The 15,280-nt window shown below is 29.3% G+C and overlaps 1 protein-coding gene and 1 long non-coding RNA gene across 2 annotated transcripts; one reads left to right on the forward strand and one right to left on the reverse strand.

Moving 5' to 3' along the window:
* The first annotated feature begins 3,002 nt into the window (after positions 1-3,002).
* Positions 3,003-13,998, forward strand: LOC107646312 (F-box protein At2g26850-like). Its single transcript, XM_088490336.1, has 6 exons — positions 3,003-3,446; positions 4,318-4,379; positions 4,469-4,641; positions 13,032-13,106; positions 13,381-13,565; positions 13,873-13,998. Exons 1-6 carry the CDS (start codon positions 3,003-3,005, stop codon positions 13,996-13,998), a joined length of 1,065 nt encoding a protein of 354 aa, XP_088346462.1.
* On the reverse strand, positions 4,972-7,072 carry LOC107645562 (uncharacterized). The gene is made up of 3 exons (XR_015886015.1): positions 6,987-7,072; positions 5,331-5,872; positions 4,972-5,247 (listed from the first exon to the last, which is right to left on the reverse strand). It is a non-coding gene; the product is annotated as an uncharacterized LOC107645562 (long non-coding RNA).
* Positions 13,999-15,280: the final 1,282 nt, after the last annotated feature.

Below are 15,280 nucleotides of genomic sequence, written 5' to 3' on the forward strand. Positions count from 1 at the left end.
AGGAAAGTGGAAAACTTAATTTATTTTATTATATTCATTAATTATTGTTCAAGTTTCTCTTCCCACTCTCTCATCTCTCTTCTTCTTCGGTCATATCACAAAAGAAACCATGGAAGCTAAGCGTAGCCACCAAAAAGAAGGAGAAGCACACTACAAGACCATCACAATGATGGCAAGAAAAAGAAAATAAAAAGTATGCTGTGGCTGAGATTCTCATCACTTATGGTAAGATTTGGTGAAGAGATCTTAACTTCTCCATACCCAAAAATGGATGAAGAAGATTTTGGTCAGAGAAGAAGATCCTTGGAGGGATGACTTGTCTCTGATTTTGCAACCACCACAGGAGGTAGCTACAGTGGCTACGTGATGGAAGAAGTAGAAGTTGGAGCAGATGAAGCTATCATCATCATGAAGCATCAAGGGCCAGGAGTCCATCTTGGAGAGCAAGGCAAGATGGAAGGCTCGGATTGATGAAGATTGGTGACCAAAGAAGGACTAGAGGTAATTGCATGTTGGGTTTTGCAATGGTTATCTCTTCTCTCTCTCTGGCCGAACCAGTTTTGGTTTGAAAAAGAAGAAGATTAGCTTGGTTTGTTTGGTTTTAACCGTGGAGGCTTCTCCCTATAAGTAAGGGTGAACAGCCAGGGCTTGAAGCAAGGAGTGAGAGTGCAAGGCACAGTGTTCATATAGCTACCTAAGCTAACAGATTTTCTTCTCCTTCAATGCATTCTGTTTTGTATTTTTCTGTTTAATTTTGTCTGTCTTGAGTCTCATGGAAAAAGGCAAACAGTGAGGTTTGTAAGAAAAAGTCATAGAGCGAAAAAAGACAAAGAGTGCAAAATTAAAAGAAAAAGCCATAGATGTCCTTAGAGTTCCTTTGTACATTTGTGTTGTGTTTCATGATTCTGTGGGAATCCCCTTGCAAGTTGGGTTAGCACTTTGCAGTGGAAAGCTTGGCAGTGACCAAGTCAAGTTCAGGATTGGGGATTAGATTCTGGACTTGTCCCAGATAGGAAGGGTAGTTCATAGGGAGAATTGGTGCTTGTAATCAAGAATGATTATAGTAAAATTCCATCATCTTTGTGATGGAGACTGGATGTAGGCTGCACTGTACTTAGCAGCTGAACCAAGATATATCTGGGTGTAACTTTCTCTCTCTTCTACTCCATTTCTGTTTTTGCTGCACAGGAGATAAAACCAAAAATATCTCGTACTGATCGACGAGACAAAAAGAAAAGTCTCGTGGCTGGGTACGAGACAAAAGAAAAAGTCTTGTGGCTGGTTACGAGACAAAAAGACAAAAAGTCTCCAGAAGTTGTTTCAAAGACCAACAAGTGTTATTAAGTGAAAAAAAAGGGCTAAGATTCAACCCCCTTCTCTTAGCCACTGAAAACTATCACGGGAGTTTGTATAAAATTGATTTTGCAAACTTGATTTTGATGAAAAGTAAGTTTGTGTTAAAGTGATTTATGTTTGGTAATCTTTATATCAAAACGGATTATAGTAAAATAAATGTTGTTTGGATTACACTACTCAAAATCACTTTTAGATAAAAAATTACTAAAATAGACATCAACTTAAATAATTTTTGTATATTATCTTATCATTTTAATTTAAATATTTGAATAGATCTTATTAATTAATTTTATAATAAAATTAATATTTATATACTAAAATAAAAAGAACATATAAAAATGGACAAAATATATTTTTAATTAAAACTAACAAAATATAAATTTTAGGAAGTACTAAGAATAATAAAAAAATTAAATATTTACTTTGGTAATGATTGAAATAAATCAACAAATTTTTGATGATATTTTTTATATAGTATATTTTTGGTACTCTTAGTACTCTTTTTTAATATGTTATAATTTTTTTTATTATTATTATTTACTATTAATTTTTTTTGTTTAATTTACTTTACCTAATAAGATCAATAAATTATATTATAAAAAGATAATAAAAAAATTATACAAAAAACCACAATTATAAAAATATATAATGTCAAACAAATAATTAACAAAAAATAAAAATAATAAATAATAGAAAAAAAGAGTTCATATAAACAGAAATAATAAGAATTTCATAAATAATACAATAACATGCATAAAGAATAAAGTTGGTAAAATATAAATAAAGATTGAATGTTGATGGCTAAAAGCCCGTTGGTAAAATCCTAAACGTGATTTTGAATGCAAAATCACTTCTGCATTTATGAATAAAAATTTTACCAAACAAAAAATTGAAACTTTCAAGAAATCTAAACTTGCTTCTTCTCTTTCAACGTATTTTCCAAACACACCCTATATCGTAGAGTGATTAGTGGAGTGTTTTGGTTTTGTGATGAAATTATGACATGAATAAATAAGGTTAAGTGAATTATTCTCTTGTTACATGGAGAATTGGATAAAAAAGTTGAGTGAGTCTCTTTAATTCAATTCTCATACGATAGCATGCACAAGTTAAGTTGAAGTTAAGTTGAATAAATCATTTATTGTTACATCAAGTAAGTGATTCTCTTTATATTCAATTTCAACCTATCTTTTTTATTTTCTATTTCAATTTTAATTTATTATTTTTATTCAATTTCAATTTTTGTCTCTTTTTTTACCTTCCGTTTCATATCAGCAATCTCTGAGCATTAGCAACCTCTGAGCATTAGGTGCCATGTCTTACAATTACTTGTTTTTAGTGAAGAACACTCTTCTGTTAAACAGTACTCAACAAAAGTAATCAATTCTCAAATTTAGCCAAACGGCATGGCATCTCTATATTATAATAATAATAAATTATTATGTTGGGCATTGACAATTTCAAATAAACGGATTAGAATATGAAAAAGAAAAACACAGAGAAAGGAACAATATTATCTAGTTATTATCATAATTCATAAGCGACAAGACCAAGGTAATAAACTTGTTCATGTCTCTCGGTTTTCTCAACAATATTGATCTTAAAAATCGATCTATATGTCATAAAAAAGATTGCTTTCTGGAATAATGGAGAATAATGGAGAAAAGGGTATTAACATGTCCCTCATGGATTTGCCTGAGGCCACTTTGGATTGCATTCTAAAATGGCTGTCACCAATTGAACTCTGTGTTATGTCAATGGTGTGTGCTTCTTTGAGGGATAGGTGTGGAAGCAACCATTTATGGGAAAAACACATGGAATTCAAGTGGGGTAGAGTCATTGGAGAAGTTGCTTACAAAGAGTGGCAATGTCACATTAGAAAAGCAAAGGAAGGAACACTCTTGGGTGATTATTTCACCAATCTTAATGGATCTTTGGGATCACTTAGTGGCACTTGGCCTGATTTGTACCTTGGTTCTTACTTAGAAGATTGTGGCAATCTCAATGGTCAATTTTCAAACAAGTTCATGAAGGCCTTGTATTTCTCTTTAGAGACCGGAAGGTTCTGGTTCCCTGCTCAATTCTACAAGGTATTAAAAATAAGAAAATGGTTTATCTACTTGTGTCTTAAGAATATATGTTAAGTTTTCAGTAAAAAAAAAAAAAAAAAGAATATATGTTAAGTTTAGAAATTAAAAAAATTTTCATTGAAAATATAAAAAATTTAGAGTATGGTTGGTTTGCGTTTTTATTTTTTATTTTTGTTTTTAATATTTTCTATTTTTTAAATTTTGTGAAGGAAAAAGTGAAAATAGTAAAAACAATAAAATCTTATTTTATGTTTTTACTTCTTATTTTTATTTTTTCACAAAATTCAAAAAACAGAAAATACTAAAAATAAAAACAGAAAATGAAAATGCAAACCAAACGTATCCTTAAGTTTTCAATGCATTTGTCTTGCATTCGTTAAATAAAAATATTTAGACTATGTTTGGTTCTGAGAACAGAATAAAATAAGATATTGAGAACAAAACTTAAATGACAGAAACACAAAAATTAGTATTGTATTTTATTTGGGATAAGCTAGAACAAATTATAAAAGTCTAATTTTTTCATATTTCTTCCATTCAAAAATTTGAAAAAAAATAATAAAAAATATAATTATGAAAAATTAATAAGAATAATGAGCGAAAAAATAAAAAATAAGTTGTCTCTCGTTAGTGTCTCTGTATCCTTCCGTCAAGATAGACACAAAATATTGTATCTGTTCCATGTATGTAAACAAACACAATCTTAAAACTTTTCACTAATAATAAGCTTATGATGTATTCTTAGAACATATATTAGATAAACCTATAAAAAAATGAAGTTTCAGCTTTATTAGCACATATATATATACTTTTTGGCCTAATGACAAGGGGGTTGAAGCTTGACCTAGTGCTATGTCTTATTTTCTTGCAGGGATTGACAATTTACAATGCCTTGTTTAGCTATGATTCCAAATCTGATATCTTTCAAGCAAGGTAATAAGGGAATAACTGCCTTAATTATTTAATATTGAACTTCTATGACTAACTCCTCTTGTGATGATTGGATGATTAATTTGTTTTAGGCAACATAATGGTGGTTGGAGGTTTCTAGGAAAAAATATTGGGTGGGATATGGTGAGAATTCCTCCGATTGAAACTCCTCCCTATACTCTTCATATCACTGACTGTTTTTACGACTTAAAACCGGGTGATCACGTTGAGATTCAACGAAGAGGAATTACAGAAACTCATTATGGTATGTGATGTAGATATTTTCATTATGCTAATAAGATTTTTGTTGACAATGTTGTTTGAATGGAAAAGTCTAATTTATTCATATTTTACCATAGATATTTTTGTTGACAATGTAGATATTTTCATCATGCTCATTATGGTATGAATGGAAAAGTCTAATTTATTCATATTTTATCATAGATATTTTTTGTAACACTTAAAAAATATTACAAAAGATCTTTAGTAACATTTTTTTAGTTATATTATACTATTTTTTTATTTTATATTATATATAATATAAATATACTAAAATTAATTACTACAATATAAAATATTTCATTAAATTCACAAATTCACAAAATGAAATTTTTATAACCTCTTTCATTAATCAATAATCATTGTACAAATTTGCTTCGTGATGCAAATAAAATGAATAAAGAAAAAAACATACTTATAGCACTTAAACTCTATGAACATTCCATATAAAAAAGAAAAGGAAAAGTGATACATAGTATACATAAAAAACTTAGTCCTTATACTAATCTTAGAAAAATATATTTATCTGCTTGACTAGCTCATCGTTGCGACGACTTGTTACCATTCCCTTAAACCAGTCAACCAAGTTCATCTTATGCACATCAAACAAAAAAGCAATAAGAACTCATATAGTGGGCATAAATAAAACCTGAAGAAAAATAATCATGGAATCACCTTTACAGGTGGTCTGGAATCCCAAGTAAAGTTTCCACCTTCAATTTCTACAGCATTGTTGTCACCAACTGAACTTTGCTTAACACTCCTTATAATTTCATTACTGCCTAACTCTTCAGTAAGCAAAAAGGTATTGAGCCGATCGAAAGATACCACAACTTGGATAAGAATAGAGAGAGCTTCAGGGATCATCCTAACTAGTTCTGACATGATCCTCAATGTTGCAAGAACTGTGAAAATTGTCCCCGCATCCAATGAAGCACTATGGAACAGAACACATCACAGGAAGACAACAACATAAACAATTATCCTATATACAAATTCAAGTAGCCTATTTACAATTTTAAAACTGGAAATTGTTCGAAATCCTATCAATGCTCACTTTTTGGATAACAATAACACCAAAACCCACAAGATGCCAATATATATACTCAAACCTAAATGTCAAAAGCTGTGTGATTTCCTTGAACAATTCTTTATTAAAAGTAGCAAACACTTTCAAATCCTTTACTAAGATTTCTACCGCCTTGGACCAGTCATGCCTACCAAAAAGCAATCAACAACAATCTTATGAATTTGGGAAACAAATTTTGGAAAAACAAACTCCTATGTTCTACATGCTTTTTGACGTAAAAGTCTCTGAATTTCAAACTTCAAATTTGCAAGTTATTTTTGTGGATTGCAATATTATGGGTGCAATAATTATTGTGAGGTGCCTATATTGTTGTCAACCTGATCTCTGCAAAATTAAAATAAACAATAAAAAAAATTAACTCACAATATTCACATGCACTTGCACTCTATAATCTTTAGTAGCGTGTGATTAAAAATTTTGCAGCATTTTAATGTGATTTTATGTTTTGGAATGGAAGTTTCCATCAATTCTTTTCTTCTTCTATTTATAGATAAAATTTGAGTGTTCCTTCCCTGTATTTCAACTTAGAGTTAGCTAGTTTTCGATTATGTATCAAAACATTTATCTTCATCAATTAATTGACTTTTACATGTTAAACTTCAATTCATAAATTTTACTTGAAGAATGCGTTTTTCTCTATTCTTGTCGAAATTTAAATACATGTTTTGTTAACACATGACTAAATTAAAGCACTAGGTGCCTATACTACTGCATCAATTATCCAAATGACAGTTAATACTCATGGCTGAATGATTAACAAGCATGAAATTCAATAAGAGAACTTCTTTTAGTAAACATGGTAAGAATAGAATCACTAACTTATAAATTGTTCTGATTTCAGTTACCCAACTTTTTCGTTTCTTATAAAATAAAACTTATCTTGAAACCTCAAATGACTAAGTTATCAAGTAAAAAACAAAATAAAATAATCTTAAAAGATTTATTTTTATAAAAAAGATTAAATAAAATGAAAAAATATTAAAATGTTCTCAATTTTAACATGTTAGATAATTTCTATTAACATAACACAGTAAAATTCAGATAGTAACTTAGACCCAAAAATATCATTAAAGGCAATCAAAAAAATTTCATATTATCAATTTTGGAGAAGCATAGTCCATAGCGCAACAATTAATTATTACTTCAAACTTAGCACATATGACATAATATATAAATAAGATAAGAAGAGTGGCATATATAGTTAGTGATGAGTTGAAAGAAAGAGTAGCAAGAAAAAGAACCTTCATAGGAACACTTCTTGAGCATCTTTTCAAGGATCCTAAGCCATGTTGGGTCATCATCAACAACAAGGACTCTTAGACCTGCTGGAAAAGCATCATGTCTTGGTGAAGAGAAGCAACCATTACTTAATTACAATAATTAATTAATTAACTCTCTTCATTCAGCATTACTCAATTAACGCCTCAAATTTGTCAATAGTATTACAATAATTAATGACTTGGTGAACACAAATGACTCCATGTATAGGCCGAAATTGATACCTTTCAAATATTGTAGAATTCATAAATAATGATACCATCATAACATTTTCGTGTAATTCCACCCAAAGAACTAGCTCAAGGGAAAGAATTGCCCCAGTGATGATCAGGGACGGATCCAGAAATATTACTCTGGAGGCCAATAACTTATATAATATTAAAAAATTATACAAAAAATTATATAATGTAAAATGTATTACAAAAATATATCGATAGAGAATATATTTTAAAGTACAAAAAATATGTATGTACTTTTATTAACGAAGTGGTCGATTTTTCGTATCATAAAATTTATCGATAATAGAATCTGTGTCAAATTTTTCAGCAATTTTCTTTTCAATATAATTAAAAAACAATTACCAAGAAATTAACCTTTCATTTCGTTTATGAGTTATTCTTTACAATATTCATCGCTAAAAAGATCTCTCAGTTGTAATAGTTAAAACAGAGATAATTAATACCAAATGAATCAAGAAGGACGCTCACAAGAAGTAAAAAAATCTACTTTATGAAATTTGAAAATTTTATTTAATTAAAAAATATTAGTAATAATATCTTTTCAGATTTTTTTAATATTGTTACTTACTTTTTTAGATATTAGAAATAATTAATATTTAGGTTAGGCTAGATTTTTATTTATATTAGACTAAATACTAAATAAATTTAAAAAAAAATAAATCATACTTAATAACTTATTACTATTAATCTTTTTTTTTAAAAGTTGGGGGCCGAGGCCTCCCCTCCCCTCCCCCTTAGGTCCGTCCCTGGTGATGATACCCTTCAAGCATTGTGGAATTCATAAAGCTAAGAGCACTAGAGCAGATAATGCCAAAATCTCATAGGCTTAACCTAACCTCAGATTTAGCATAAGAACAATGAGGGTGGTATTATATTATTTTCTGTACTAATACCATCTCCATTTTATTTGATTTCTCACTTTTAAGACATATGCAGAAGAGTAAAGAAACTCAAAATCAAGGTTTATAATATTTATAGATTTTTTTACTAAAATACTCTCATATCATTTTTAACATCTAATTTGTTCATCCTATTAAGCTCATATTCCTTAATCAATAATGTGCTTAAAATTATATGATGCTCAAAATTAGAAAACTAATAATAACTTTTTCTTTAATATATGAGAATCACAGATAAAAAAATAAATGGCAGGACATTGATTCTTAGAAGCATTACAAAATTATAGTTGGATTATTTACTTAAACAAGTTGATTGAGGAGGTTACTTAATCAAAAGAACAGAGCATTACTTGATTCTTTTACTTTTATTTAGTCTTGTATTAACTCATGTTAGTTTTTAGAAAAAATTTAAAATTTAAAAGGTTTATATAATAATTAAATTTAAAAATAAAATCAAAATAAAGTAATTTAAAGTTTGAATTGAAATGGTACTTCCTTAAAAATCGAAACAAGCGTAAGAACCCTATTTAACATGTTTTTTGGCCAGCCTCAATTTATGTTAGTTTATATTTTTACTTGTTATAATATTTAGTTTTCGTTTAGGTTAGTTTATATTTTTACTTGTTGTGATATTTAATTTAATTTAATATATTTTTAGTTTTGTTAAAGGATTATATTTTATATTTATATTTATAAATTTATGATTAGATTTTTTTTTCGACCCAGTATGAAATCAACAAATACTACTTATCAAACTATTATAACATTTGTGACAAAGTATAAAATGCACAAATAAAATTAAATAAGTCATTTTTTAATGAGGTAAAGTGAATCTTTTATCCAATTTTATCTTATTTTTATTATGATTTACTTCATTCTTTTTATTTTGGTATTATATATCTTTGACCTAAGATTAGTCCGATCTTGTTTTCAAGATGAGATTTGATTATTGAAAATAGAAAATAATGTGGCCAATGTTATTATTTGTGATTTTTTTAAAAAATTATTTACACATTATGTAAATCAGATTAAAAAATGTACAATATTTTGTTTAGTAGAACACATTTTTTTCCATATTGCAATTTTTTATGTGTTTTAATTTTTATTATTTTGTAATAATATAAAAATAGAGTAATTGTATATAATATTATAGAAATAAAAATATTATTTATATATAAAAAATTAAAAATTATATATTTATATATAAATATAGATTTAGATTTTCTAAATTTTGAATTTAACTTTAGAAGATAATGTGTGATCTCTCATCATTTATTTCATAGGTAGGATTAAAAAAAATATGAGAGAAAAACTATTCAAAAAATAAAAAATCATAGTTTATCATCTAAAATAAAAATTCAAAATTTAAAAGATTCAAATTTTAAATATATATATAATTTAATTTATTTTTAATACATATATATTTTATATTTAAAGTAGTAACTCATTTTCACATTCACCTAGATTGTTATAAAAATCAATAAACTTCCCCTTAAAAGCATCAATTTCACTTGTTTCAATAGTGCTCGGCTTCTGCCAATCCCAACAATTATTGCCACTTGAGAGTGATGGGTAAAATTATCAAATCCCTCTTCCAATGCTTCTTTGTGCGTGGGGTGAGGTAAGCCATATTTTGTTTTTTCATGGCCTAACACAAAATAATACGGTGAATTTTTTTATTTCTCTTCCTCTAAACTATTTTATACTTAATTGTGCCAGGAAACTCCCAATACAAAGGTGTTATTTTGTCAGTCTTCCAATCGATATAATTACCGATATTTTTGTTAGACTTCCCATAAAATCTGTTCTGATTTATAGATGTGTTTGCAAATATTGGAACACATTAATTTCTAATCCAAATTTTGCCAAGTTATTCTCTACTTATACACTTCCTGCCGTGATGATTCGAACGTGGCATTCAAGATTCTTTTACCTTGTTGAATATGACCAAATTGAATGGCATGAAAGGAAAAACACTCCATTCTTCAGCGGTGTGTTTGAGGTCCTGAAACCCAACGATAGTAGCGGTATAAAACTTGATGCTAAATTTGAGATTCCTCTCCCTGATCCTAAATCAATTCAAGAGTTTATGTTGATGTGCTTGTTTGTTATAATGGTCTTTTTTACTTGAGTTGTTCAATGGACAGAGACATTTCACTTGTTTGCAACCTAATAACAGGTGAGTTTATAAAACTTCCAAAACACCCTCCAATCCTGAAACCCTGCGAGTGCAAAATATCTTGGGGTTTTGGTTTTCACCCAAAAACAAACCAATACAAGGCAATAAGAATTCATCTCTTTAAACATGATCATACTATGGTTGTTGAAATGCTCAGGGTTGGAATATCGAAAACATGGATAAATATTGAGGTAAATTATCTCAAGAATTTGATATATATGTCGGGTTATTCTGTTGCTTTAAATGGGGCACTTCATTGGATTGGTATAGATGTTGATGGCAATATGTCCATATGGGCTTTTAATTTTGACACGGAGAGGTTTCAATCCTTCTCTATCATGCCCATGGATCAGGGTACAAGACCCGGCATATTTGAATTCAGGGATTTTCTCTGCTTGATATATTTGAATGAGCTGCTAATCACAATGTGGATGATGGAAAAATATGGAGTTGGAGAATCTTGAACTCCCATTCTCGTAAATTCTGATAGAAATACTAATTCTTCCGTAACCTTGTCTCATGATTTCACTGTCTTCCATAATCGTGAAAATAAAGAATTAAAGATTTTTGATACTCACCGTAATTACAACAACATTCAAATGTTTGATCTTGTTCCTACTCTTATCCCACTAAAAGATATTATCATCGGAAATAATGTGGAGGTCCAGAATATTTACTCAGCGGAGGTCTAGACCAAACTTAGGTTCTGTTAGTTTTAGGAAATCATTTCATTTGATATCTTTTTTTTATTCATAGCAAATTTCTGATTGATTCTTTTAGATTTATATTATAATGCTTATATTTTATTTGGTTGCTTAATTATTGTCTTTCCCTACTCAAACTTAATAGTGATTGCAAAATTGTTTGTAAAATTTCTTTTTCTAAACTATTATAATTTGAAATATAATTTAAATTAATTTAATTTAATTTATAATCCCTGTTCTAATTTTATTGGTTTAAATACCTTTGACGAAACAAAATTTTAAATTTTGAATATTAAAAAATAAAGAACTAATTTAAATTCACAAATTGATTTTTTTTTAATAAAAGCAATTTAATGTTTTTACAAAATATTTTTTACAACAGTGTACTCTCTACACTAAATATCAATTCTTATGTATTTGTATATGTAGATACATTTTTTTATTAAATAATTAATTATCAGAATAATTAAATTTATTTACAAACAATATAATAAAATTATTTTATAAAATGTAAATTTTGTTTTTCTATATAAAATAGTTAATTAGGGAATGATTTTTTAGTATATTCATAGTATAATTGTATAATTATATGTTGACCGCCATTGTTATGAGATTAAAATATACAATATTAAAATGTTAGATGCACAACAAAATTCGATCACCAAATTAATTATCATATATTTTTGTATAATATATTATATATTGTTCAACTCATTTTCAATATAAATTGTACATGTTAATATATATATTTTGTTTTATATAAATAATTGATTTAAACTGATTTTTTATAAACATAAAATATGATTGTATTTAATATGATCGTGTATGATTAATTAATAATTTATCAATATTATTAGCATTTGCATTCTACTTATATATCATTTGTAGTATGAGTTTGCTAGGGAGCTAATGGGATATTTGTACAATGTGTATAATGAGCTGCTTATTTAGCCCAATATAAGTTAAAAATGAAAATTATCCACAAAATAATAAATTTAAAAACTCTTATTCAATTATTTCACATCAAATTTTAAATTTCAAATTCTCCAATTTCAAATTTTAAATTTTTAAAAAATCAAGCTAGTTATTTCAAAAAAATAACCCTCTGAAATCCTTCAATACTCTCTTCTTTTTCAACCGGCGGCCACTCCACCTTCGTCAATAATCATCCCATTTCACCGTCACTACTTGACTTGTCACACGTCACTCACCCTTAATAAAAATAACCATCCACTTAAGGATAAAAATAATCATGCCTAATAAATTGAACATCTAACATATTTTAATTATATATAACTAAACTCAATCCAATCAAAATAATTATCTACATAAAAATAAAATAACCATCCGCATACCTATTAAAATGACAATCCTAAATTGACCATTAAAATAGAAGAAGAAGATGAATAAACAGAAGAAACTATTATTGTGGTGAAACATAATTTTGAAGGACTAGTCAGCGACATAGGACTCAAATCATGAAAGAAGCTAACCATGCTTGGATCCGAAGAAGAAGAAGAGCATGGTAGTATCATCGGTGAGAAGAGCCTCGAAGGAATGGGAGAAAGCGAAGCCGATTTGGAAGAGAGGCACGAAAACAGCGGCAGCAACGTTAGGCTGAGCGTCGGAGGGCGAGGCGCATCGGGCTGACCGGCGGAAGTGAGAACGGTGTCGGTGGGAGGATGCGGCAGCCTTGATATGGCCGGAAAAATTCAGTGACGCGAGGTGAGAACCGATAAGACGACGGTGAATTTTAGACGTGGATTAGAAATAACCCTACATAATGTGAATGGATTTAAATACTAATCTTAATTTTCAAATTTTAAAATTTAAAATTAAATAATTAATTAATGATCTAATTTTTAATTTTAATTTTATATTTTTTTAATTCATTGTACCCATTGTACACAATTAATATTGGTTCCAATACTTTTCCTTAATTTTATTATGATATGATGATGATGATGATTAATTTCATGTGCATCAGGTTGGAGGTATGGTGTTATTGGCCACATGGAATCATGTAATGGGAATGAGAATTATTGCCAGTGTCAACACAACGGTGGGAAATCTCAAATCTGTTTGCTAATTTCCTTTATTTTATTTCAATAATAATAATAATAATAATAATAATAATAATAATAATAATAATAATAATAATAGAGATATGAAAAAGATTAGTTAAAAACTTTTTTTAATTAAGTTATACAAAAATATTATTTCAGCTAATTTTATTTTTATTATTTTTGCACAAATTTAATAAATAAAAGAGTTAATGAATATACATGAATATGCTTATTGATATAGTAGTAATAATAATGCATTAATTTGGATAGAGGAATTGGTGGTGGAGTTCAAGCAGTACCCTGAAGCATCATACATGAGAAAAATAGTCCTAAACAGAAGGAATTCAGGGGAACAAGGAAGCAGAGCCACTGGTTTCTTTGGTGGAATTAGAAAGCTCCACAATCACCATGATATTCATTTATGGAACAACCGCCTCACGGCACAAGCCCTCCAAGTACTACTACTACAACTTTCAACTTTTCTAACTTTTTTTTTTTTTTTTTTATGTTTTCTAAATCATAGAAGTTCCACAACATTAGATAATGAATTATAATAAATACTTTTTTTTTTAACAAAAAGTTCAACACAACAAAGTGGAACATTAATGAAAAGTACTAAACAGATAAAATAAATTAATTCCTAAACATCTTTGACAAAAGTCATCAACAACCCAAAAGATCAAATATCATTCCACTCTTTGTAACTCCAAATCAATCTGTTGACTACATCATTCTGCAACACCCGTTTCTTGATTCCTGAAGATTCCATTCTGCAACATCCGTTTCTTGATTCCTGAAGATTCTGTCATTCTTTTTCACCCAAGTGCTCCAAATAATAAAAATAAAACCAAACTCGCCAACATTCTATCGATTCGACTACATCATTAACTCCTGAACCACGTAAACTTACGACCATTCAGCTCTATATCCACCAGTTCCATATTGCTCTTAACACACTAGCGTCTTTCCTTTCTTCCAACTGCACAACCTCATTGAAGACACCCATGTAGCAAAGAGGAACTTGGCATATTCTCGATAAAAAAAAAAAACTCAATTCTTCTCACACGGCAAACTTCTCTTCCCTTGTATACACACCATACACCAAGCAAACCGCACAAATGAAAATTATTGCTTGTCAATTCCCCTTTTATACACAACTATCTTTCCTCTTTGTAAAAATTACTCAACCTAAACATCATATCATCCCACATTATTAATAAACCTCCAGAAGCACTTTCAGATCCCACAAATTCCAAACCCACCGCATCATTATTCCAAAATTGCACTACATCAAACTTAGTAATCACATCCTTCTTTATCTCTATCAATCCTAACATATTCACATAATTTTACACTTTCAGATCCCACAAATTCCAAACCCACCGCATCATTACTCCAAAATTGCACTACATCAAACTTAGTAATCACCTCCTTCTTTATCTCTATCAATCCTAACATATTCACATAATTTTACACTTAAATTTTTTTTACCATTTATCACTTTCCAACACCCCCTAAACTCCTCATATTTCATGAACTAAAATCATTTAAAAACTTTATTATACACCTTATTCCGGTTTTTGGAGCGGCTCCTTCTTGCATTCTCTTTCTGTTTTGCTTGCTTTTTTTTTGTGCCAATATTTCATTCTGAGCTTGAAGAATAATCATAATGTCCTCATCCTCGTCATATAAAACAACTCCTGATTCGACTGCTAGATTTCAAGCAGCCTTATTTTTAGCCATATCTTTATCCCAACTTCCTCTATGCTCATCTTGATTAGTTTCACTGTCTATATCCTGCTCTGAGTTTCCCGAATCTTCCAAGTTTCTTACAGCCCATTCATCCTCCAACCCGGTTTCCTCCACCATTGCATTCTCATCCTCTAAATATAAATTCTGCACTGCATCACTCCTCATCAGACATATGCCAACATACTGCTTATCACTCCCGTCCAAACTAGCGTGGATCTCATTAAATATACTTGGTGGAATGTTTTCCTCCGCTGTGCTGTTCGAACAATTCTCCGCACGTCCACCAATCTCCTTTCCGACTTGATTCTGCTCGTCGGGTGCATCAGGGACTTCATGCTCCTCTCTGCTAGGGGTGAGCACGGGTAGCGGGTACCCGATTACCCGTACAAACCCGAACCGAACCAATTAAATTGGTTCT

Source organism: Arachis ipaensis, chromosome B6 (genome assembly GCF_059453495.1).
Source record: "Arachis ipaensis isolate K30076 ecotype BB chromosome B6, ASM5945349v1, whole genome shotgun sequence".
NCBI lineage: Eukaryota > Viridiplantae > Streptophyta > Magnoliopsida > Fabales > Fabaceae > Arachis > Arachis ipaensis.

Excerpts from the sequence above, each read along its gene's own strand:
- LOC107646312 (XM_088490336.1), top strand. The coding sequence starts at position 3,003 with ATGGAGAATAATGGAGAAAAGGGTATTAACATGTCCCTCATGGATTTG. Across the intron at positions 3,447-4,317 it reads TCCCTGCTCAATTCTACAAG|GGATTGACAATTTACAATGC; the intron begins GTATTAAAAATA and ends ATTTTCTTGCAG. Across the intron at positions 4,642-13,031 it reads AATTACAGAAACTCATTATG|GTTGGAGGTATGGTGTTATT; the intron begins GTATGTGATGTA and ends CATGTGCATCAG.